Below are 26,244 nucleotides of genomic sequence, written 5' to 3' on the forward strand. Positions count from 1 at the left end.
ACCCATAACCATCTACTACAGTGTCTCTATACATTTGCTAACCACATTCTTCTTAAATCTGTTTTTAAGACCTTTGCTATAAGGCCAACATGTTTTAACAATATTTGCATTTGAATGCCTTTAGGTGGGCCTGCTCTGTCCAGTTCTCTCTGTTCCCTGTTACCTTATACACCTGGGACTTCACACATTTACCTTAACTGCTAGGCTGTAGTGGGCATTTACTATTCACCAGACTAATGGTTTTTGAACTTCCTGTCATAACCCATTAGTGGATGGTGAGATTAAATTAGTAAGTCACATTTTGAAGAAAAAACACACACCAGGGAACTGTAGAAAAGAAGGTATCAGAGTACATTGCACAGAGTAATTATCTTGTGGAACTAGGCTTATATACATTTGAGTCATGATATAAATTTTTTACTCATTATAAGAAACTAGAGGCCCGATGCACAAAATTTGTGCAAGAGTAGGCCTTCCTTCCCCTGGCTGCCGGCACCAGCTTCCCTCTGGCACCCAGGACCCGGGCTTCCCTTGCAGTCCCGGCTTTGTCCAGAACTTCATCTGGAAGGACATCCAGTCTAATTAGCATATTACGCTTTTATTATTATAGATTCTGAGCAAAACTCTTCAGATCAAGGGTTACAAAGTTCAAACTTTCACTGGTAGACAAGATTCTTCACTATATTCTATTAGTTAACTGTAATATTGGGCAAATTATTTAACCACTCTGTGCCTGTTTCAACTGTGAGAATAATAGTTCCTATTTCATAACGTTGTCATGAGGATTAAGGGAGTTCTTAAGTAAAGGATTAAGGGAGGATTAAGTAAAGTGTTTAGGACATGGCAAGTGCCCTCTCTGTTAGCTGTTTTCCAACTATCACTCCCAATTTCTATTCCTGTCCCATTTCCTAAACGTGCCATACTCTTCCTGACCTCCTTGCCCTTTGTACATAAAGGAAATCCTCTTAAGCCTTTTCTAGTGACTTCAAAATCCCTAAAGCCAATGAATGTTCCTCAATTTTTAAACAATAAAAAATTTATAGTAATTTCCTTATTATGGCCTCCCTTCCATTCAGGCTTCAAAACTCTGCAGCTATATATTTCCACTTCAAAACTCAGGTCCTTGCCCTAGCCGGTTTGGCTCAGTGGATAGAGCGTCGGCCTGCGGACTGAAGGGTCCCAGGTTTGATTCCGGCCAAGGGCACATGCCCGGGTTGTGGGCTCGATCCCCAGTGGGGGGCGTGCAGGAGGCAGCCGATCAATGATTCTCTCTCACCATTGATGTTTCCATCTCTCTATCCCTCTCCCTTCCTCTCTGAAATCAATAAATATAAACAAACAAACAACTCAGCTCCTTGAAATATTTGCTGAATGGTTGGTCAGTCCACAATACTTACTTTGGTGCCTCCTATCCTCTTCAATGAAGTTTCTATCCACTTTGCTCTTAACAATTTTCCTTATTGCCAAGTCCAATTGGTTTTCTTAGTCATCTTACTAGATCTTATTCTTGTTTTTAAACACTTCTCCCTTGGTTTTCAGGCCAGTTCAGCTGGGCTGTCCATATCACTCCCTAGAGCAGCCTTGGGCAAACTACGGCCCGCGGGCCGGATCCGGCTGTTCTATCCGGTTCTCTTGCTCTCCCCTCCGCTCCTTTACTTTGAATTTATATTAGTTCACACAAACACTCCATCCATGCTTTTGTTCCGGCCCTCGGTCCAGTTTAAGAACCTATTGTGGCCCTCGAGTCAAAAAGTTTGCCCACCCCTGCCCTAGGGGATCCTTGTTTATCTTGCAGGTTCTTCATCTGGAGTTTGAATGGTGGGTTTCCCTGGTTCAATTCTTGGCCTTCTATTCTTCATATACACTTTTCCTACGTGTTTGCATCCACTCTCAGGATTTTAATTATAACCTAGAAATGATCTCAGATCTAGGTTTCTAGACCAGATTTTTAATACAATTTAGCTTACAGCAAACTAAGTAACTACTTATATGCCCTTAGTATGTCCCCATCCCCACTACAAACTTGTACCTTATGTTCCCTTACCCAAATAAGAATGGTCATCTTTGATTCCAACCCTCTTCTCACTCCCAACATTCAATCACAAAATTCTATTTTACCTCTTTAAATATTCTGAATGTCCCCACCTTCATACCCTCATTGTTGTACTTCAGACCCCTTCATTTCTCCCCCGAATTAGTGCAACAGCCCAACTACCCTTCCGGATGTATTTGTATCCCCTTTGAATATATTACCCAACAATGGATTCATTTTTCTAGAACCCAAATAAAAACTGTCACTAATAACTTCAGTGAAAACCAAATTCCTTGGAAGTCAAGACCTTTTTATGATATGGCCCCCGCTTACCTGCATAGCTTTCACTTCTGCCACTCCTTGCAATTTTCTAAACTTGCCATGTTCTCATGTTTTGGCATTAGCTTAGGTATCTTTTACTTTTTAAAGACTCAGTTTAGGGATTGTCTCCAGAAAGCCTTTTCCAATTTCTTCATCCTGATTAGATGACGCTTCTATGTGTTCCCAAAGCACGTTGTTTTCATCACAGCACTTACCATACTATAACTGTTTTCCTTTGTCTTCCATTCGACTCAGTCCCCCTAAGAAATGAAGTAACTTAGTATCCCTAGCACCCAATGTTTTTTAATGGAATGTTGCTGCTGCCTGATTGACGTTTCTTTTTCCTTTTCCAACAGTTGTTAGCCCTACAGACCAGGCTACCCCAATAGGAAGTCTGAAGGTGTCCCTTCAAGCTGTTGCTGCCTTCCACGCTATTTACAAGGAGATGATCGAAGATTTGTTTTCGTGATAGAACAAGTGCTATTCCATTCTAATCTCTGTGAGGGAACCATAGTAAAAAAGTCTCTTATAAAGTAACTTGCTAACCCATAAATTTGGTTTACTGTGATGTCTAGCTAGTATCTCTCAATCTGATCATAAAAGCTTAGAATATGAAAGTTTGTTTTCGTGATACTAGCTGGACAAAGTCATTATTTTCTAACGCCTCAGCACTTTACCAGGAGAGCAGGCTTGCTTTTAGGAACTGCAAAAAAAAACTATCACAGAAGTTGAATTTACAAAAACAAAACAACAACAAAAAAAACCAGTTTATTTATCTTTTAGTTCTTCCAAAATTGAAAATATCAAGTCCTACTGCTAAAGAGAAAAAAAAAACAAACAAAATCTGAGACCCCCTCCCCCCTCCTCTCTTAAAGTCACAAAACACAGAATTAACTGCAGTGGAACAGGTGGGAGCCGAGAACCAGGAGGGGGAGTATGGCAAGATAAACTCCCCAAATACTTAAAAAGCTGTTCAACAGAAACTGTGATAAATACAGGACAATGCAAGACAAGTAAAAATAAGGAGCAGCAGTGACGAGAGGCCATGTTGTAGAAGTGGCCTCCATTCTTCTTTTCTCTTCTCTTCTCATCAGGGTATTCTAGGCCCAAGGCATGACTATTGCCCCTTCCAGATCTAAACGTTGATTTCTTAATAACGAGCCTCCTTCTAGATTTTACTAGAAGCAGTATATGAGGCACGACTGTTCTTACTCAGGTATATCAGAAAATAAACAATGGTAATTTTGTTTCTACCAATATCCATGTGTGAATTTGAAAGGAGGATGAAACCAAGCCTTGGAGCGTCGCTGCTTCTTATGTCTTCCAAGGCAGCAGATACCCCAGATCTTGCATGAGGCAAGAAAGCAGGAAAACTCAGACGGAGGTACCAGCCTGATCTGCCTTACTAGCTCAAGTTGTATGGTTTATCACAAACATTAGCAAATTCCAAGAACCTGTCTGTTCTTGAGTACTGCAAAGATGCAACTTAAAGAGATGTGAGGAAGGTCATGGCTGTAGGGTAGGATGGTGGATCGAATCTGCTGGTCAAGAACCATGGTGCAAGTAGTTATTCACCTTGTACTAACATCTTGGAAATATACTTTGAGACATCAAAGAATAAGATGTCAGAAGCCACTGATGTCCTGGCAGAAGGCGACAGGAAGAGAGGAATGAAATGGTATTAACAGTGGAAGCCTCTGCCCTTCTTCAAGAACACCTCCTGCCTTGCCATCTGGATGGGGCCATTGGCACGTGTCCTGGTGGGCCTGGAATTCCCCGAGTAGATTGGTCCACACAATTGGCCCCCTAAACCCATAAACACAAATGGCAAACTTCAAAAGAAAAAAGGAAAAATACAGTTTCTGTCATGTAAAATTTTCAGGGGTTGGCTGGAGAAAGAATGGAGCTGAGGGCCAAAGTTCAGAAGTTACTTCCTCTTTTTCTTGGGGGGTGCAGAGCTGTGTCTGGAACCACGGTTAGAGCCACGGCCTGAACTGTGCACAGATGCCTTCCTCTTCCGGCTCATACTTCGACTCTGTTCTTCTTCTTCCTCATAACGACTTTCACGGTCCGCTAAACAGAAGAGGTATTACTAGTTGGATATAGGTTAGCATTAAGTACCTGATACTACTGTATAGCATGGAATAGTACTGAGAATATAGTTTCGAGTTAAACCTTTTAATCTGGACTCAGTCACTTACCAGTTGTGTGATCTTGACCAAGTACTTAATATTTTTGAGTCTAGGTTTATTTATAAAATGGAAAATTATAAACAAAGAAGGATTAAATATGGTAATTTATGCAAAGTTCTATCATAATGCTTAGGATACAGTGGATAATTCCTTTCACCTATTTTTTCTTTTTAAGTTTTATTTATTGATTTTTTAAAGAGAGGGAGGGAAGAAGAGAGAGAGAGAGAGAAAGAGAGAGAGAAACATTGATCTGTTGTTGTACATACTTATGCAGCCATTGGTTGCTTCTTGTATGTGCCCGGCCAGGGATTGAACCCACAACCTTGGTGTATCAGGAGGATGCTCTAACCCAGTGGTCGGTAAACTGCGGCTCGCAAGCCACATGCAGCTTGCGAGCTGCGGTTTGCCGCTCTGTTGACTAATGAGTTTGCCGACCACTGCTCTAACCTATCTGAGCTACCCAGCCAGGGCATTTCCTTTTATCTTTAACTTATATTTGGCATTTGGTTTCAGAGTAATTAAACTGGCATTATAAAAATATTCCTAACTTGGGAGAGGCCTAAAAATTTAGACTATTATAGAACTTAGATTTGGAAACTGAATGACCTAATTCTGGAGCCTTATAAGACTATGTGGCTATCATGACTATGGGTCCATTGAGGACTTGACAGATGAAAAAAAAGTATCCAATTAGGCAGTCATGTCTCTTGGAGAATACAAATTACAGACCTTGTTTTCTCCACTAGTTAAGGACTGAAATCTGTTAGAAATTTGTGCCTCAAAAAAATAACCAAAAAATTTACCTTTTCGGGCTTCTTCCTCTAGTTCATCCCAATCTTTTCCACTCTCTTCTTCACTGCCCAATGATTCCTTGGAATAGTCTGAAGAAAAAAAATTGATTAGTAAGCATTAGTCATTATACTGGAATGGAATGATAGAACTCTTCCCTTTTGCAAAGTAGTTTCCAGAAATGGCATTAGATTAGAAAGCCACAGAAACTTTTCATTGTAAAGACTGACCCGATTCTTCAGCTTCTGATGAATAATCTTCATCACTGTCCTCTTCTTCTTCTTCATAGTCATCCTCTGAAGGATTAAAAGTCTCATCTTCGATTTCAGACTCTGAATCCCCTTCCTCAGCATCACTACCCTGATGAATTAGAGAAAAAAACAAAAACACTATTTACTGTTTTAATGGATACCCTAAATATATAACTCATATTTCTTATAGTTTCACTCATCCTTCCTTGCCCAGGAATATTAACTGCAGAAATATTTTTGGTAATAAAGCATTATGCTGAGTTGGGAGGACCATTTTTTAGAAAACAATTTTTGAAATCTTGTCAGTGGCTACAAATACCTAGTTAGTTTATTGTTTACCTGTAAAACTAATTTGGAGAAATAATATCAGATGTGTTCAGAGATTTTCCCACTTGGTCTGGTCTTTTATGTACTACTTTTCCTAATTGCTCAAATAAAGGGCAACTATTATATAGCAGAAAAGAAACCCCACACTCACGCACCTCACCCTCAGGCTCCAGGAAAGACCAGCCACCTTGTTCGAAGAAGCCCTCAGGGTCATCAACAATAGTCTTCATGATTTTAGTCCAGTTGAGGGACTGTACTCCTTCTGTATACTTTAGGTCACAGGAACTGAGAGAAATAATATTACAAAGTCAAAATCAATCCTCTATATTTTTGAGAATATCCAGTTGTCAAACTGGTGATTAGAATCTGAAGAGCAGTTAACCTTTTCTTAAATGAATGGGAACAGGTATTCTTTGCACTGTGCCACCAGAACATGCCCAGATGGCTGATATTTGGTCTCCCAAAGCACTAGCCCTCACATCAAAGCAGCATTCCAACTGCAGCAATCTCTGTCCCTCAACTAAATTAATCTAAGTTCACTTTCTTCTTCTTTTCTATTTTCTTTAGGAAGGAAGAACCCATGTAGAACTTGGAAGGCTGTTGGAGTTGAGAGTGAGAAAGAGATAGAGGAGGATTTGGGGAGGCAGACAGCTAGAATGTGTGGGACAGAATACTAGAGGATAGAGTGATGGGAAAGTTCTGAAGATTTGCTGAGGATGGATCCCCTCAAATTCTTGGCCGAGGATCAATCTGCACAAACATGAGAGGAAACTAATTAGAACTGGGCAAAGAACCACAGAATTCCCAGATCGCACACAGAGGTGGAAATAATTCTCGTTCCCATCAGCTTTAGTGCAAAGACCTCAAAACACTCAGGGAATTGGGTAGAATCCTCAGAGGAGTGCTACCTCAGCAATGGGACCAATTAGCCCCAGACTTCAAGGCTGTTCTGATCCAGCGTTCATGACACTTGAGAACAACAAGTCTTAAAAGATCAAATGGAATCCAAATAACTGTAGCTTAGAACTGAATCTAAAAAATTTGAAATAACAAAACTTAGCACCTAAAAATGTGGAGCTACAATGTAGGGTAACCAATCACAAATTACCAGGCATGCAAAGAAGCAGGAGAAAAATCAACTAATGAAAACAGACCCAGAAAATACAAAGGTGATGGATGAAGTAGCAAATAAAGATGTTAAAAAAGCAATGATAAATGTTCCATATGTTCAGATGTTCCATATGTTCAAGAAGAGGAAAACTTAAAGACAATGAGATGGAAAAATGAAATTTGTATAATTACTCTCAGAAAAAAAAGAGGAACTGAGGAAAGAACAAAAATAGTTGAAGATTCATGGTCAGAACATATCCAAATATGAAAACGACAAAGCCCACAGATTTAAGAAGCTCAATGCACACCAAACATTTGGATAATTATAATAAAGAAAACCATACCAAACATCTAGTTATCAAAATGCTAAAAACCAATGAGAAAAAAAAATCTTAAAGAAGCTTGAGAAAAAAAAAGACAGGAAAGAATGACAGATATCAGAAACCCTCGAAAACTAGAAGACAAAAAATAACATCTTAAATAGTAAAAGACAAGACCGTCAACTTAGAATTCTATATGCAGCAAAAACACCTTCTGAATGAAAATGAAATACTTTCAATAAGCTGAGGCAATTTACACAGAAAACCTGCACCTCAAATACTAAAAGTTTATGAGGCAAAGAAAAATTATAGCAGAAGGCTACAGATAGGTTGGAACCACACAATGGCATATGAAGAGCACTAGGAATGGTAGATATGAGTTATACAAAAGACTTTCCCTCTCATTTTGTAAACTGAAAGGGAACTGTTTTAAAGCTAAAATAATGACAATAAATTGTGGAATTTGTAAAATATTAGAAGTACAATATATGACAATAGCAGAAAGGACAGAAGAGAAATTGAAGCATAAGAACCTTCCAACAGTCAAGATGTATTATCTGGGAGCAGATGGTGATAAGATGTATATGTAAACTTTAGAGTGATTATTATAAAAGTAAAACGAAGAGACCCAGCCAGTGTGGCTTAGTAGTTGAACATTGACCTATGAACCAGGAGGTCACAGTTCGATTCCTGGTCATGGCACATGCCTGGATTGCAGGCTCAATCCCTGGCAGGGGGGCATGCAGGAGGCAGCCGATAGATGATTTTCTCTCATCATTGATGTTTCTATCTCTCTCTCTCTCGCTTCCTTTCTGAAATCAAGAAAAATATGTTAAAAAACAAAACAAAAAGCATAGGACAGATGAAAAACAAATAGCAATATGGCAGATTTAAACCCAATCATATTGATAATTACATTAAACATAAATGGTCTGTTTTCAACAATCCAATGAAAATGTAGACATTCTCAGAATGAATTTTAAAAAGTGAGACTGGCTGGTGTGGCTCAGTGGTTAAGCATCAACCCATGAACCAAGAGGTCCCTAGGTTTGATTCCCGCTCAGGGCTAGATCCCCATAGGGGGTGTGCTGGAGGCAGCCAATGGATGTTTCTCCCTTATCGAAGTTTCTATCTATCCCTCTCCCTTCCTCTCTCTCTCTCTCTAAAAAAAAAAAAAAAAAAAAAAAAGTGAGCCCTAAATGTATGCTATATGTTATCTACAAGTCAGTTACTTTCATATAAAGTAAGTTGAAAGTAAAAAGATAAGCCATACTAACCAAAGCCAGAAGTCTATAGTAATATCGCACCAAGCAGATTTCAAAATGAGGAATATTACTAGAAATGATGAACATTTTATAATCACATGATCTCACTCATATGTGGAATCTAAGCAACAAAACAAATTAAATGGAGTGGATCCACATGAAAGCATGGAACAGAGTGTAGAATCTTGGAGGGAAGGCAAGGGAGTGGGAGGTAATCAACCAAGGACCTCGTATGCATATATGCATAGCCCATGGACACAGATAATGGGGCAGTGAGGGCCTGGGGCGGGGGCGAGGGTAGGCTGGAGGGGGTCAATGGGGGAAAAAAGGGGACATATGTAATACCTTCAACAATAAATAATTATTTTTAGCCTAGCTGGTTTGGCTCAGTGGATAGAGCCTCAGTGGACTGAAGAGTCCTGGGTTCGATTCCGGTCAAGGGCACATGCCCATATTACGGGCTTGATCCCCAGTAGGGATGTGCAGGAGGCAGCCGATCAATGATTTTCTCTCATCATTGATGTTCTCTCTCTCCCTCTCTGAAATCAATAAAATAAAATAAAAAATAAAAAAATGAATGAGACTAGGTTAAAAAAAATTATTTAAAAAAAAATAGACTCTCCTCTACATGGTCAAAAAAAAATTTTTTTTACAAAGATGCCAAGGTAATTTGATGGGTAAAAGGTAATCTTTTCAACAATTCATGCCAGAATTGGAGATACACCCCCCACATCTCTAATAATAAAAGCATAATATGCAAATCGACCGAACAACCAAACAGCAGAACAACTGTCCGGACGACCTTCCAGACAACCACGCTATGACACCCACTGGCTCCAGGCCAGCCAAGGTGGGTACAATGCAATAGGTCGGGGGCCTGGCCATCGCCCCATGATTGCCCTGCAGAGGGAGGCCCAGGCCACTGGCCGGCTATCCATCGTAGGGTTCCGTCCGGGACTGTGAGAGGGCACAGGCCTGGCTGAGGGGCGCCACCCCCCCCCACGAGTGCACTAATTTTGTGCACTGGGCCTCTAGTGTGTATATATCCAAAACATGAACCTTGACCCTTATACCACAGTAAAACATTAACTCAAAATGAATCACAGAGCTGAATGTAACACCTAAATATTTAAAACTCTAGAAGAGAGAACATTTTTTATGACCTTGGGTGAGGCAAAATTTATTGGATAAGCTCTGGTCAGTGTTACTCAGTGGTTAGAGTGTTGGCCCGTGCACTGCAAGGTCAAAGGATTGTTCCCTGGTTAAGGGCATGTACCTATGTTGCAGGTTCAATCCCCAACCTGGGTCAGGGCATGTTCGTGAGGCAACCAATCAGTGTATCCTTCTCACATCAATGTTTTCTATTTCTTTTTCCCTCCCTCTCTCTCTAAAAACCAATGGAAAAGCCCTAGCCAGTTTGGCTCAGTGGATAGAGCGTTGGCCTGCAGACCAAAGGGTCCCGGGTTCGATTCCAGTCAAGGGCACATACCTAGGTTACAGGCTCCTCCCCAACCCAGGCCCTGGTCAGGGCTCATGCAGGAGGCAACCAATCGATGTGTTTCTCCCACACTGATATTTCTGTCTTGCCCTCTCTCTTCCACTCTCTAAAAATCAATGGAAAAATACCCTCAGGTGAGAATTAAAAGAATAAAAACCAATGGAAAAAATACCCTTGGTGAGGATTAACAACAAAAAATAAATGAGATAAGACATAAGAGTAACATTACAAGAGCAAAAGTTGACCAAAATTTCTTGAACATTTTACACTTCTGGCTTGTAAAAGACACTTAAGAAAATGAAAAGGCAAAGAAACTATTGGAAGAAAATATATGCAAAATCTGTATTTGTTGAAAGACTTGTATATAGCCTAAAGAATTCTTCAACTCAGTAACACATTTTCAACATGGGCAAAAAATATGAAGATATTTCATCAAAGGTACAGAATGATACATAGCATATGAAAAGGTGCTCAACATCATTAGCCATCATGGAAATGCAAACTGAAAGCACAATGAGATAGCACTACACACCCACTATAATGGCTAATATTAAAAAGACTAAAAATAACAAGTGCTGGTGAGGATGTGGAGCAATTACAATTCTCACACACTGCAGGTTTTCTAGCACCCTGGAAAATGATTTTATAGTTTCTTATAAAACTAAACATAAATTTAACCATATGGCCAGCACTTCCAATATTATAGGTCGTTTTCCCAAAAGAAATGAAAACATGTCTATACAAAGAGTTGTATATAATGTTTATAACAGCTATTCATAATAATCCCCAAATGAAAACAACCCAAACGCCTATTAACTGGTCAAGTATGGACTATTCACACAGTATAATATTCCTTAGTAATAAAAAGGAATGTAGTACTGATGCACAACTTGGATAAAATTCAAAAGCATTATACTAAGTGAAGGATGCAAGAAAGAAAGGTTATATCCTGTATATTTCCATTTATGTAGCAGTCTAGATTCTTCTAGAATCTTCTGCAAAGTGTATAAAGACAGAAACCACAGACAGGGTTAAGGAGATTGACTGTAAAGAGGTATGAACACTTTTAGGAGTGAAGGAAATGTTCTATATCCTGACTATAATGGTAGATATGAGATTGTATATGTTTGTTAGAACTCATCAAATCATATATTTTAATTGCTGAATATTATTACATGGAACTTGTACCTCAATAAAGCTGATTTGAAAAAGTCATATGCATCTTACACATAATATTTGTGATCCTATATCACTTACCTGCACATATTTCTTAGGAAAATCCTCAAGGAAACCATAAATTTCTATTTTTCTGTTTATTTCTAAGCTCTTAACATATTTCTTATGAAGAGACTACATTTATAGCACCTTCCTTTTCCAGATAATGAAGGGGGAAGGAAAGGGGCAGAAGCAAATTATACTCATGGCTATCCAAGCCTCACACATTACCTAGGGGGTAACGAACATTTCCCTGTTTATTGGGGTTCTGGTTCTTCCATGAGAAATACTTTTAGCTGAAGTGTGAGCATATGGTGTTAATGGCTAAAATAAAAAAAAACCTGGCCAGCATGCCTCAGTGGTTAGAGCAGCCGTGGGCAAAGTACGGCCCGCGGGTTGGATCCGGCCCGTTCGGCTGTTCTATCCGGCCCGCGGAGCCGAAAGAGCAGAGGGTTCTCTTGCTCTCCCCTCCGCTCCTTTACTTTGAATTTATATTAGTTCACACAAACACTACATCCATGCTTTTGTTCCGGCCCTCCGGTCCAGTTTAAGAACCCATTGTGGCCCTCGAGTCAAAAAGTTTGCCCACCCCTGGGTTAGAGCGTCAGCTCATGCACCAAAGGGTCTCTGGTTTGATCCCTAGCCCTGGTTGGGGCACATGCAGGAGGCAACTAATTGATGTGTCTCTTTCACATCGATGTTTCTGTCTCTCCCCCTCTCCCTTCCACTCTCTGAAAATCAATGAAAAAATTATCTTTGGATGAGGACTAAAAAATAAAATAAAGTAAAATAAAATAAAACTTTATCTGTCTTATCCCAGTAATAAGAGAGAACAAGTAAGAAACACTCCCCACTGTTTATAAATATTATTATAAATGTGTGTGGATCTTTTTATACATATATCAAACAGAGTTAGAAAAGATCTGACTTTGATTTTCCTTGTGTAAGTATCCATAAATTATTGTTGGGTATTTAGAAAAAAGTGAATAGCTCTAATGGATCTGAATTTTCAAGTCCCAGTCTATAACTCAAACCAAAGACAGTCTCATCTTAAGTATATCATATTTTTATGTATAACATACCATACTTATATTTTACTAGAGGCCCAGTGCATGGATTCGTGCACTGGCCGTAGGTGCTCTTGCCAGTGGTAAGCCCAGAGTCTGGCACCAGCCCATAAATCAGCTAAGCGGTGCTCCTGCTGTGGGAGTGCACTGACTACCGGGGGGGGGGGGGGGGAGGGGGGGGGACCGCTCTGGCGTTGAGCGTCTGCCCCATTAGTCAGTGCGTATCATAGCGACCAGTCACTTAGGCTTTTATATACAAAGACTAGAGGCCCGGTGCACGAAATTCGTGCATGGGGGGGGTGTCCCTCAGCCCAGCCTGAACCCTCTCCAATCTGAGACCCTTTGAGGGATGTCCTACCGCCCGTTTAGGCCCGATCCCAGTGGGATCGGGCCTAAACGGACGGTAGGACATCCCTCTCACAATCCAGGACTGCTGGCTCCCAACAGCTCGCCTGCCTCTGCCTGATTGCCCCTAATCGCTTCTGCCTGCCAGCCTGATCACCCCCTAACCACTACCTTGCCAGCCTGATCGATGCCTAACTGCTCCCTGGCCAGCCCAATTGCCCCTAGCTGCCCTCCCTGCCACCCTGGTCTCCCCCAACTGCCCTCCCCTACAGGCCTGGGTCTCCCCCGCCCAACTGTCCTCCCCTGCAGGCCTGGTCTCCCCTAACTGCCTTCCCTGCTGGCCTGATCGCCCACAACTGCCCTTCCCTTCAGACCTAGTCCCCCCCATTGCCCTCCCCTGCAGGCCTGGTCCCCCCCAACTGCCCTCCCCTGCAGGCCTGAATGTCCCCCAACTGCCCTCCCCTGCAGGCCTGGTCCCCCTCCCCAACTACCCTCCCCTGAAGTCCTGGACCCCCCCAAACTGCCCTCCCCTGCTAACGTGGTCTCCCCCAACTGCCCCACCCTGCAGGCCTGGGTACCCCCCAACTGCTCACCCCTGCTGGCCTGGTCTCCCCCAACTGCCCTCCCCTGCAGGCCTGGGTCCCCCCCAACTGCCCTCCCCTGCAGGCCATCTTGTGTCCACATGGGGGCAGCTATCTTTGACCACATGGGGGCGGCCATCTTGTGTCTTGGAGTGACAGTCAATTTGCATATTACTCTTTTATTAGATAGGATAATATAGGATTCATGAGGTAAATGGGAGATTGCTGGCAGATTTACTTACTTCAACCATTCCTTGATGGGGTCAAGAGAGGCTACAGGAATGGCATTTATCATCGTCACTTTCTTGCTGTAGTCCTTGTAGACAATTACCATATCAAAGTTCTTCAGGTGAAACTGAACCCGCTCAAAGTGAATCAGCTCAACTTCATCCAATGTCACCACAAAAGGTGGCTGTCAAGGAGGAACTGGATCATTATCATATAAATACTTTGCCAAGTATTATATATTAGCAATTTCAAATACTTTGAGAATCTAAACCATTACATAAAGGATAACTAAACAATTTTTGGGTTTTTTTTTTGGGAAAGACTAATAGCAGTACAACATATTAAGTAGCTCCAGTAAAAGAATCTGCAAGATTAAAATCTTCTCAAGAATAAATTTAAGGAAACCATATGAACTATCGAAAAACTAAAGAGGCTTATAAAGAAACATTTGTTCAGTATGTCTTATGTCTAAGGTAAGTGAATATCAAAAGAAATAACATGGATCTACTCCTCTAAACACTTATCCTCCGTTTTCTCTAACAATTTTCTTACTAAAAGGGGGTTAGAAATACTCACCCATTCTGTAGCATTTACCAGCGCACTACTAGTGGGCTGAAGGAGGCAGGTACTTCTGTAGGGCGCTCCATTAAATCTGAAAGAGAGTAAGAAAAGAAACCACATTAAGACTAAACTTGTTGCAAGAGAAACTGTTACTGCCACAATAAACTTCTGTTTCCCATTCCCAACAACTCCAGCATACTCAATACAAAGGAAGCCTCTCAGACTTAGCCACTCATCCCAGCCCTTAAAGTTTCAAGAGGAAATGGATATCTCAAAGGATATCAGTTATACGAAAAAAGAGAAGGTATATTAAATTATTATTAAAGGAAGAATAACCAATTTTTGTAAAAGGTAGACCAGTGAAACTTCAGGCCAGAAAAAAGAGATATGCCTGGCTGGTGTGGCTCATTGGTTGAGTGTTGACCTAGGAACCAGGAGGTCACAGTTCCATTCCCAGTCAGGGCACATGCCCGGGTGGTGGGCTCGGTCCACAGTGTGGGATGTGCAGGAGGCAGCTGATCAACAATTCTCTCTCATCATTGATGTTTCTATCTCTCTTTCCCTCTCCCTTCCTCTCTGAACTCAATAAAAATGCATTTAAAAAAAGAAAGATATGTTACCCCAAGTCCCTAAAAGGCACTTCAAATTCCAGTTCCTCCTTAGTTAGAGCCTCTACTTTCTCAATGAAATTTTTAAAGGCAGTTTTCAGTTTGTGCCTCATTTCTCGTTCCATCTGTAGAAGAAAAAAAAAATACTAATTAACTATAGCTATCACTTTACTTTAACAATGTATCCCTTCAAAAAGTCTGAAGTGCTTTTGCAGTCATAACTATGATACTAATGGGTATACCAAATTAAAGGCCATCATACCATTAACTGTAGAGCTGAGTCTGCAACCTAAGTCTAAACCATAAACCACTGTAGCACACAAACTCAGCAGATATCTAAGTTATTCTCTAGATAGATTCAGGGGTTCTTTACAAAATATAACAATTACTTAACTCAGATTTGGATTACATCCTACCTCACTACCCTGCAAATAAAATACTAAATTTCACAGACCTGCTCAGCATAGAGGTCATCTCGGTCATGCATATGCTGATGTTTTCCCAAATCCGTGGTGATCTCTCCCACTTCTGTGTAAAACTGTACATCTGTGTGCCGCTTTTTCCCAAACATGATGGCATTCTGAGGGCAAAAAGCAGAAAGAAGTCAGAAAACTTAGTCTATACAACAGATAAGAAAACAAGATAGCAACAAAAAGTGAAAATATAAAAATACCATTACTAGAAATGACAGCACTTATGTAAAAACTAGAGGCCTGGTGCATGAAAACTCATGCACTGGAGGGGGGGTCCCTCACCCGGCCCGCCCCCTCTCAGTCCGGGAGCCCTCAGGGAAGGGAGGCGACCTGGTGATCAGGGGAAGGCGACGCCCCCATCACACCTCTGCTGCTGCCACTGCTGGCAGCGCAAGCCTCGGCTGGCCCTGGTTACCTGAGCCTTGGGCGGCCCTGAGTGGCTGGGCAGGCACCATCCGAGGCTTGTCTGTGGCTTGGGCCAGCCCTGGGTGGCTGGGGGTTGAGAGGCCTGGGGGACTCTGGAGGCAGGTGCATGGCGTGGCCAGACCCGCCTGGGGACGGGCCCAGCCATGCCACATGCCTGCCACCCTGGGGGGGCTGAGGGGACTGGGTGCCGCCATCTTTGTGAGGGTGTGATGGTCAATTAGCATATTCCCTCTTTATTAGATAGGACTAGAGGTCTGGTGCACGAAATTGTGCACGGCGAGGAGGGGAGGGAGGTTGTCTCAGCCCATCCTGCGCCCTCTCACGGTCCGGGAGACCTCAGGTGGATGTCCTGCGGGGAGTGGGCCTGACATCCTTAGTGCTGCCACGGACATGGGAGAGGCTCCTGCCACCACTGCTGCACTGGCCAGCCATGAGCCAGCATCTGGCTGAGTGGCGCTCCCCTTGTGGGAGCGTACTGACCACCAGGGGGCAGCTTCTCTGTTGAGCATCTACCCCTGGTGGTCAGTGCGCGTCATAGCAACCGGTTGTTCCGCCGTTCAGTCTATTTGCATATTACTCTTTTATTAGATAGGTTAAACTATTCCTGAAATCACCATAAACTAATGACATTTAGGAATGTATAAGAGTATAAACTTTACAAAGTACTCCTACTTATTACAATGGACTTTGGAGATTATGTTGGTAATAAATTGTGTCTAAAGCAAAAACTTCATATTTCAGAAAGAGGAATTGAGACTTTATATGCTTTGGTGATCATTATGTATCATTACCAAAGGAACAAAGACATTTAGCACCTTCTAGATGTTAGGCACTGCAGATTTATAACCATTATTATTATAACTATTTATTTATTTTCAATCCCCACCAGAGGATATTTTTTTGCATTGATTTTGAGAGAGAGTGGAAGGGAAGGAGAAGGGAGAAGGAGAGATAGAGAAACAACCATGTGAGAGATACATCGATTGGTTGCCTCCCACACGCGCTCTGACCAGGGCCAGGAATTGAACCAGCAACCCAGGTACATGCCCTTGACCGGGAATCAAACCCATGGGACTTTGGTGTGTGGGCCGATGCTCCAACCACTGAGCCATGCTGGCTAGGGCTTTATAAACATTTATTTTATTCAATCTTCTTAAAGACCATATGTGATCAGTAACATTTTTATCAATATCTGAAAGGACAGAGGCTGACAGACAGATCTTGCCCAAGATCACATAGCTAGTGAGTAGAAAGGTATACCTTGAGGTGAAAGTGCAAGACAATAATCATTTCTCCATCACAGGGCTGGAACAATGCATGCTTGATGTTATTGTACAGAATATCCACTTTGTCTCCTCGAACAGATGTGAAGCGGAAACCTGGGGGAGGAGTGGAGGAAGCAGCTAATTACCAAGAGACACCCTGAGCTTGGCCACAAGGCACTGCATCTTTCTTTACTGATTTGAACAGGGTCAGAGGAAATGCCGACAACTGTACAGAGCTTTCCTTTCAGTTTGTCCATACAGCAACGTTAAGTAGATTCCTTCCAGCATTTCCTTGTTGTACTATATTATCTGATGTGTCATTCTTACAAATGTGTCCCTGACAACAAAGCCCCAGCACATGAGATGGTCCATACCATTGACATGGGCCTCCAGTGAACCTTGCATCCTCTTTTGGGCAATGTTTGGCCGAATGTATAGATCTTTTAGTTTGGGGTTACTCCGGTTTAGATTGATCACCAGGGAGTCTTGTTTCACAATGCCCTAAGCAGAATGAAAATTAATGTGAATCTTCATGTATCTTTACATGTCACCCAAACCCACATGTCCTTTTGCAGAAAGTTGCTTTGTCTGTGGTATTCAGGCTTACCTCCTTCTCTTTCTCTTCTGCTTCCCGAGTCTTATAACGCTTCTGTACCTCTTTTATAATCCGGAAAGCATTCTGAAGGTTCAAGGCTGGTACTGTCTGTTCTCCGGGTGCCTTCATATTTGAAGCTCGGTATGTACTGTAGAAAGGGGAAAGCATTTATATGAGTTTCTTCATCAGGCTAGGTTATCTGCATTTTTCACTATTTTATAACTGGCTTAATATTTTTAGAAGAAAACAGCACCCCTGAATGGAGAAACGACCTTTGGAAAGCTAAACAAACAAATAAACCACCTCTTTTCTTCTCTCTTGAACAGAGAATGTTGGCTAATCCATTGGGTGGGACAATCATACATATTTTTCAAATCTGGTATAACCTCCCAAATGATCCCATTCCAAACCATGAAAGAATAGACTCCAATGTGGTACATCTTTCTTGAGATTCTATTGTAAAATATGTGTAGTAAGTATAAAATACTTTCATGAGGATTCTAAATTATGTTTCATCCTCAAAGTAATACAGAGCCCGAAAGGTGATTCTAAACAAGTGTCACTGAGGGAGGCTTTGCCATTCACTAACTAGATGGGGAGAACAGCACAGAGAATGAAATGATTCTGAGTGACACTCCAGCCAGCAAGGAATTGGGGATGGTTTTTTCTTGGGGACTCACATTTCCTTGACAAAAGTGGCTTCTGGGTTAGGAAAAATGTTGCCCTCATTCCTGCCCAGAGCACTGCCTGGGCAATAGAAGTTAATTCGCAAGTAAGTATAATCTCCTTCCACCGACATACTTATATTCTGTTAAAAAAGAAATAGCATTAAAATAAACAGGATTCTTTCCTTGATAAAAATTAGAAGTTATAATAGAAATGCTAAAATTAAGTTAGGAGTTACAAGTCTGTTTGCTAAACCTACATATTTAGCATATTTTTTTATATGACCAAATGTATTTCCAAAAGAATCATGAGCTCTCCAACTACTTATGCTACATGTACAACCACAGGTTAAAAAACGCTAAAAAAAAGGTTCAAGAAAAGAGGACAATTATGCTTCTAGACTAGACCAATAAACCCTCTACGAAGTGAAAACTGAAAGGAAGGAAAATGATAGCAGAAGATAAGTGAGAAGGGTAGAGTCTGAAGAAGTGTCAGAGAGATGATTTAGACAAAACAATAATCTATTTTAAGAAAAAGTTTGAAGGGAACCTAATTCAATGTTAGTACCTTGATCGTGGCAATGTGAAAAGGCGTTGCTATGCCAAACACAGGCATTATTACAGTCTCATATTTCTTATCAATATAGATCTTCATTTCCCGAATATGTGGTTCCTTAGGCATCAAAGATGGGTTTTTATAGGACACATTAGATTTCCGAGCTCTGGAGTGGGGATAAAAAATTTTATGAGAAATTTCTGCAAAATACATATAACTGAGACAATGCTCAATGCAAACTCAGTTACTTCTGAATCTGCTGTTCTCCTTTCTGTTCAGTCAGTCGCCTCTTTGCTTCCTCATTGAGTTGAGCTGCCAGTTCTTTTTGATGTGCTCTTCGCTTCTCTTCTGCAGTCATCTCATTCTAGAGAAGAAAAAAACCCAAGCTATCAAAACATGTGAACCATGACCAATACGAGATCAATGTAGTTAAAAACAGTAAACTCACTCGTGTTCTTTCTGTAAGTAATGCTGCCCGTGAACCTCTTCCCAACAGGTCTTCAGCCTCATCTTTCTCCTCTTCCTCTTCTTCTTCATCCTCATTCTATGGGGAAAAAGTAATAATCAGAAATTTGGGTATTTACTTTTTAGTCAATATTTTATATCTTCTTCACTGTACCCAAAATTCCTATACCACATATTTATCCTCTTCCTACCTTTAGAAAAATCCCCACATTCTTTACTTTCTTCTTCACGGAAGTGAGAACAGTGGCTGGACCATCCTAGAATAAAACGGAGAAGTCAGATATCTATAAGAACACTTAAAGGAAACACTTTCACTTTCTAACCTAGTATATACCTGGGAAATGCTTTGAACCTCTGGATACTAGACTCTTTGATAATGAATAAATACAGATCTTAGGTCCCAATCTCTCAGTAGAAACTAGAATTGGAAGGCAACATTGGGTAACAGTTAAAATTACAGGCTTGAGCCTGTCCGGTGTGGCTCAGTATCAACCTATGAACCAGGAGGTCATGGTTCGATTCCTAGTCAGTGCACATGCCCGGGTTGCAGGCTTGATCCCCAGTGTAGGGCTCATCACTGATGTTTCTTTTTTTTTTCATTAATGTTTCTATCTCTCCCCCTCTCTCTTCCTCTCTGAAATCAATAAAAATATGTATTTTTAAAAAATGCCCCTCTCTCCCCTTTACTGTGTAACCTGCTCCAGTGCCTGCAGTCTACGGGCAGAGGCCAGGCTATGTTTCAAGGTCACAGCGTGCTCTGGCATGGGACAGTATGAGAGACCCAGGGGGATGGGCCTGACACAAATCCAAACCAATGCACACAGACTTGATTTGAAATCTAGCTCAATCCCTGTCTAGTTGTGTAACATTTGGCAAGTTACTTAAACTTCTCTGTGCCTCAATTTCTTTTTCTGTATATGAGGATAAGAGTATCTACTTGATAGGATTATTGTAAGGATTCAATAAATGAATGCATGAAAGTGCTTAGCTTATAATAAGAACACTGCTAAGCAACCCTGCTAGCAGTTCTCAACCTGTGGGTCGCTACCCACAGGTTGATAACCGCTGCTGTAGAGCCTAAGACCATCGGAAAACACAGATATTTATATTATGGTTCATTAACAGTAGCAAAATTACAGTTATGAAGTAGCAACGAAAATAATTTTATGGTTGGGGGTCACCACAACATGAGGAACTGTATTAAAGGGTCGTGGCATTAGAAAGGTTGAGAACCACTGGTCTAGACCCGTGGTCAGCAAACTGCAGCTCGTGAGCCACATGCAGCTCTTTGGTCCCTTGAGTGTGGCTCTTCCACAAAATACCACGGCCTGGGCGAGTCTATTTTGAAGAAGTGGCGTTAGTAGAAGTTTAAAAAAAATTGGCTCTCAAAAGAAATTTCAATCGTTGTACTGTTGATATTTGGCTCTGTTGACTAATGAGTTTGCCGACCACTGGTCTAGACCTAAGGGACTTGGGGGGAAAATGGGAATGACTGCTAATGGGTACAGGGTTTCTTTCTGAGGTGATAAAAATGTTCTACAATTACATTATGGTGATGGCTGAACAACTGAGTATACGGAGAAGTCACTAAACCGTACACTTTAAGTGGTTGAATTATAAATCAGTTTCATTAGAATCGGCTCCTGATATTATCATGGTTGAAGCCATAATGTGATAACAGTATGGTTTACATTATTTCCTATACATGGACTACAATCTCTATTCCTAGCTATATTAGGTCAGGCTGTCACATGAATTTCTCCCCTTGGCTAGCATTTAACAAAAACTTTTAAGAAGTACAAAATGCCCCTCAAAAGTCAATTCATGAGCACTCAAAAGTTTAAGCAATACAGACCTCATCTACAAGAACTGTGTCACCAATGAATAGGGCATAGGTTTTCTCTTCTGGTTTTTTCCCTTCCTTGTTAGTTAGGTCTGAGAAGCCCAAATTGATGCTGAAAACCATCCCTAAAATAGCAAAACAAGAATCAGACTATGACTGTGAAAGGATGGAGAAATATAGATTTTATATAGAAAAGAGGAAGATAAAGGAAATTATTCAAAACAGTATTTTCCTACTGTCTGCATGTAAAACTCACCTTTCTTCAGTTTATACTGATTTTTACTATTAATTACTAAAGAGCCTTCACGGAATTCAATTCCCATTCCAAACCTAAAAAAAACCAACAAGAAACTTTAGCAATAGGCTAATAGATCTCATACATGGGTTGAGTATAATATTCTATTTATTTTTTTTTTAGAGTTTAAAATGGAAGAGTTTATTTGTGAATAAGTGGGACAGAGGTAAGGCTACTCCACAGGCAGAGCAGCCTTCCTCCTGCCCCCAATTAGAGTTTAGTTGAGCCAAACTGGCGACATATGACAGGGAGCAAGATCTCAAATGCTCCCATAATTTATTCTATTTTAATTTTCAAGATAAGGCAGGCAAACACGGTGATTTGCTGCTGTTGATCAGTCAGTCATTTAAGGAAGAACAGTCTTTGCACTTTTAATAAGCTAAAAATAATTTCCTAATAAAGTACCCCAAGTAACATTTATTATTATCAAGTGTTCTTTATTTTAGCTTATTCACCCACATTTAAATTTTAACCTCTACCATGAAATCAAGTTAGGAGTTTTCCTATAAGCTTAGCAGAGACTATTAAGAGGCAATTAGGATAGTAATAACTTAATTAAGAGAGGCAATTTTTAGTGGAATGTTGATAAGTAGACTCATCAAGTCACCTGGGCCAAGACTTGCTATTTAGATCAATATATTTCCTCTTATCCATCAGAGAAGCCCAAAAAGTAACTATATACCTCAGACGATTTTCCATCTAAGGAGACTGCCTATAGCTTTTGTTTCCCAAAATGTCTTGGATTCTATAAGATGTTATCAGTTATTTCTAGGTATTCAATGGTCAAATACATTTGTGAAACACTGGATTAAATAAAAATTCAAATATTTTTTTCTAAAACAATAGGACTTCTCAGAGTATTTAATTTTCGTGTTTTTTTAAACCAAAATTATTATTTTTTTTTAAATTACTGTTTACATTCAATATTGTTTCGTAGTAGTTTCAGGTATACAGTATACTGGTTAGACAATCATACATTTTACAAAGTGTTTCCCCTAATATGTTCAGTATCTAATTGGCACCTAGATAGCTATTATAATACTAGAGGCCCGGTGCAGGAAATTTGTGCATGGGGGTGGGAGGGGGGTGGTGGTGTCCCTTCAGCCCGGCCTGCACCCTCTCCAATCCAGGATCCCTCGGGGGATGTCTGACTGCCTCTTGCAATCTGGGACTGCTGGCTCCTAATTGCTCACCTGCTTGCCCCTAAGCCCTCTGCCTGCCTGCCTGATTGCCCCTAACCCCTCTGCTTCCCTGATTGCTCCTAACCGCCTCTGCCTTGCCCTGCACCCAGGACCCAGGCTGGCTTAGCCCTGGCTGGCCGCAGCCACAGGGGACCGTGGGTGGGCGGCTTTGCCTGGGCTGCAGCCGCAGGCGGCTTGTCCCTCTCCCAGGCTGCAGATGCAGACGCAGCCGCTGGTGCCCAGGACTGCAGGGCGGGTGGCTTGTCCCTCTCCTGGGCTGCAGGCGCGGCCACTGGCACCCGGGACCATGGGGCAGGCAGCTTGTCTCTCTCCCGGGCTGCAGGCGCAGCTGCTGGCGCCTGGGACTGCAGGGTGGGCAGCTTGTCCCTCTCCCAGGCTGCAGCCCCAGCTGTTGGCGCCTGGGACTCGGGGGGCGGGCGGCTTGTTTCTCTCCCAGGCCTCAGCCTGGCTGGTTCCCATTCCTCTCTCCCCAGTGTTGAGTGTGTGAGCTGTTACGGCGTGATGACCATTTGCATATTAGCTTTCTATTATATAGTATTAATAACTGTATTTCCTATGCAGTACTTCACAACTGTGTAACTAACAGTCTGTACTTCTCAATGCCTTCAGCCCTTTCCCCTCTAGCAACCATTATTCTGTTCTCTGTATGTATGAGTCTATTTTTGTTTTGTTTTTTTCATTTATATTATTCTTTAGAGTCCACATGTCAGTGATATCACGTGGTATTTGTTGTTCTCTGACTGCCTTATTTCAGTTAGCATACCTTCTAGGTCCAACCATGCTATCGCAAATGGTAACATTTCCATTTATATATGTACCACAATTACTTCATAGCTTGGCTATTGTAAATAATGCTGCAATGAACATTGGGGAGCAAATATTCTTTCAAATTAGTGTTTTGGGTTTCTTCAGATATATACCCAGAAGTGGAATTGCTGGGTCACAAGGCTCACAGTATTTAATTTTCAAATGTGAGCTGAGGTGCTCTAAGAAAATACAGCATGTAATGTTTCCTAACATTTGTAGATTAAGCCTGGAACACTTATTGCTTTCAGGCTAGAAAAATCTCCACTCCATTTCCCAGAGCAGAATTTAAACCTCTCACATTCTCTGATAACACGATGTGTCTGGCACACAATTAAGTATAATAGTCCATAAATGTTGGTTGAGTCAATCTCAAAATAGTTTGCCTGAACACAGCCAGTCATAAAAATTTACTCAGAGTGACAACTTACATTCATAGCATCTTACCCTAGGTTTTTAGTAATTTTGTTCAACAGTTCTGGCTTCTGCTTTTTAACCATGTCAATGACAGCATTATACACATCACATATCTTCACACCTAATGACAAGACAGAAAGAGAACATTAAGTATCTTCCAGAAAATAAAAACCCCCACCATATTTAAAAATCAACTTTCCCCCCAACTTATTGTCTCTTCTAAAGCAGTGTTTCTCAAGTGTAAAATAAGAAATATAGTTTCTTTTAGGAATAGTAGGGCTTAGGAATTTGTATTTTTTAAAACAATCCATCCTGTCATTTTAAATTACACTATTTGAGAATCACTGACCTGGGAGACTGTGGAACACCAGGTGGTCTCAGAGAAATAGCTTTTTAAGTGTTGATAAATGGCAATACACTAAATTACTATAAATCTTGAAAACAGGACTACAGAAGTAGTGAATTACTGTTAGAAGGGCTCTGGCCTTAATTTTTCAGGGTTTAGGAAATAGATATTTCAAGCCAGAGTAGTCTAGATATGATAGCCTTAGAGGGATCTTTATCCTCATTAAACCACCTATGATTATGATTTCCAATAGGATTTCTCAAACTTGACTTGAAATATCATGGGAAATGATGTCTGGAAGCTCTGGGCAACATAGATGGGCTTACAAAGTGGTTAAAGGTGGTAAATACAAAGTCCCACATAGCCATTTGGGGGTGACAGTCTTAAAAGAGGCTGTACCTTGCTTATTAGCAGGATTGCTATTAGTTCTGCTCTTATGCTAAGATTATTCTATCCATTCAACATAGAATTAACATGACACATTCTGTTGGTAGAGATACTAGTTCTTTAACTTTCTAAGGTGCTTCTAAATCCATACACTAAAAGGATCATACACCATGATCAAGAGGGACTTAGAACAGGAATACATGGATGATCCCACACTCATAATTCAATCAACATGTTACACCACATTAACAATACAAAGGTAAAAATCATATAATTACCTCAATAGATGCAGAAAGAGCATTTGACAAAATTCAATGTCCATTTATTAAAAAAATCAAGAAAGTGGGTATAGAAGGAATGTACCTCAACCTAATAAAGGCAATATACGACAAGGCCAAACCTAACGTCATACTTAATGGTCATTAATACTGTATTGCATATTTGAAAGTTGCTAAGAGAGTAAATCTTAAAAGTTGTCACTCATCACAAGAAAAATAAATCTTTATATACGGTGACAATCGTTAACTAAACTTGCTATGGTGAGCATTTTGCAATATACACAATACTAAATCATTATGTTGTACACCTGAAACTAACATAATTTTGTATGTCAATTAAAAAAAAAAAAAAGAACTTTCTAAAATTCTAAAGAAGAGTAATAAGGCCATGATATTTCATGAAGATCTGGATACAGTGGTATAACCAGAGAGGTTTTTATAAAAATCAATGTAAAACCACAATAACCACACATGCCTAAAAGTAGATTCAAGAACTAAAATGCTAGGATAATTAGAGGTTAGTAAAATCTAATTCTATTTTTAGTGTGAGAGTCCCAGGGACATAAAGTCACATAAACATTAGTAACACTTTTGTTACTTGATTTCCAAACCTTTTGTAAGGCACCTCACCGTGTCGTAATTCCTTTAGCAGCTCTTCTTGAAGCTGGAGCAAAAAGTTGTAATTTTCTTGAACTTCCTGAGAGGGGTCAACCATCAAAGTGCGAACAAGGTTGGAGCAGTAAGATTTGAAACGAATACCCATGGCACAAGTGATGGCCCCAAAATGCATGTGATTCTTATCACTAGAAATCAAAGGAAGAAAGCATTTCATTGATTACCCAAACTAGGAAAGTCCTTAGTATCTTTGACAAATAACATCTGCAATCACTAACTTTCCCTGCTATGTCCCAAAGCTGAACCAGAAGAAGGACTTAAATTTTTGATTTTTTAAAATAAACCCATTTATAAAGGACCTGGAGTAAAATTAGTGACCAAAACTTTTAGGATAAAAATTCAGTGAGAAGTTGAGTTGTTTCCTAATTATGCAAAGGATATACTACATCCTATTTCATTATATTCTAACTAGAGGCCCGATGCATGAAATTTGTGCAAGGGGCTCAGCCCTCGCAGCCGTGGTGGCGTGCCTCGGCCCTGGCAGCCCTGGCAGCCCTGGCTTTGTCTGGAAGGTCAAAATATAATAATAATATTATGCTTTTATTATTATAGATAGCATGATGGTAAGGAGTCACTTATCCACTGATCCACTATGAAATGCAGTATTCACTCTAAAATAGTTCCTTCAGGTTTGACCAGGAAAAAAAAAAGCATTCTTTATAGTATTTTTTAAAATTAAAAGGGGTTACATTATAGGACACCTAATAAGATTTTTATGTGTTTTTTTTTTTTTTTTTGTGTGTGTGTGTGTGTGTGTCGGATTTTTTGCCAGGCATTTTTAATCATTTGGAAAAATACTTACAATCAAATACTCAAGTAAGAAATGAGTAACTATGTGAAAT

The 26,244-nt window shown here is 40.6% G+C and overlaps 2 protein-coding genes across 2 annotated transcripts in view; one reads left to right on the plus strand and one right to left on the minus strand.

Moving 5' to 3' along the window:
• RPGRIP1 (RPGR interacting protein 1) overlaps positions 1–2,822 on the plus strand; it is a gene marked incomplete at both ends in the record, with an annotated part of 43,096 nt that extends 40,274 nt beyond the window's left edge. The window contains one exon of the mRNA XM_080648272.1: positions 2,710–2,822. Coding sequence (XP_080504398.1) covers positions 2,710–2,822 — 113 coding nt within the window. The remainder of the gene's footprint in view (positions 1–2,709) is intronic.
• Positions 2,823–3,099: 277 nt separating this feature from the next.
• SUPT16H (SPT16 homolog, facilitates chromatin remodeling subunit) overlaps positions 3,100–26,244 on the minus strand; it is a 46,178-nt gene continuing 23,033 nt past the window's right edge. The window contains exons 7-26 of the mRNA XM_080686228.1: positions 25,358–25,530; positions 23,747–23,837; positions 21,255–21,328; positions 21,011–21,123; positions 19,347–19,412; positions 19,139–19,234; positions 18,939–19,054; positions 18,703–18,856; positions 18,150–18,277; positions 17,482–17,617; positions 17,249–17,375; positions 16,870–16,988; positions 15,165–15,290; positions 14,723–14,835; positions 14,118–14,193; positions 13,556–13,725; positions 6,068–6,197; positions 5,565–5,694; positions 5,349–5,426; positions 3,100–4,426 (exon numbers count right to left, since the gene is read on the minus strand). Of these exons, the coding sequence (XP_080542354.1) occupies positions 4,281–4,426; positions 5,349–5,426; positions 5,565–5,694; positions 6,068–6,197; positions 13,556–13,725; positions 14,118–14,193; positions 14,723–14,835; positions 15,165–15,290; positions 16,870–16,988; positions 17,249–17,375; positions 17,482–17,617; positions 18,150–18,277; positions 18,703–18,856; positions 18,939–19,054; positions 19,139–19,234; positions 19,347–19,412; positions 21,011–21,123; positions 21,255–21,328; positions 23,747–23,837; positions 25,358–25,530 (2,362 nt within the window). The 3' untranslated portion in view covers positions 3,100–4,280. The remainder of the gene's footprint in view (positions 4,427–5,348; positions 5,427–5,564; positions 5,695–6,067; positions 6,198–13,555; positions 13,726–14,117; positions 14,194–14,722; positions 14,836–15,164; positions 15,291–16,869; positions 16,989–17,248; positions 17,376–17,481; positions 17,618–18,149; positions 18,278–18,702; positions 18,857–18,938; positions 19,055–19,138; positions 19,235–19,346; positions 19,413–21,010; positions 21,124–21,254; positions 21,329–23,746; positions 23,838–25,357; positions 25,531–26,244) is intronic.

The sequence above is a fragment of the Plecotus auritus genome (genome assembly GCF_963455305.1).
Source record: "Plecotus auritus genome assembly, chromosome: 1".
NCBI lineage: Eukaryota > Metazoa > Chordata > Mammalia > Chiroptera > Vespertilionidae > Plecotus > Plecotus auritus.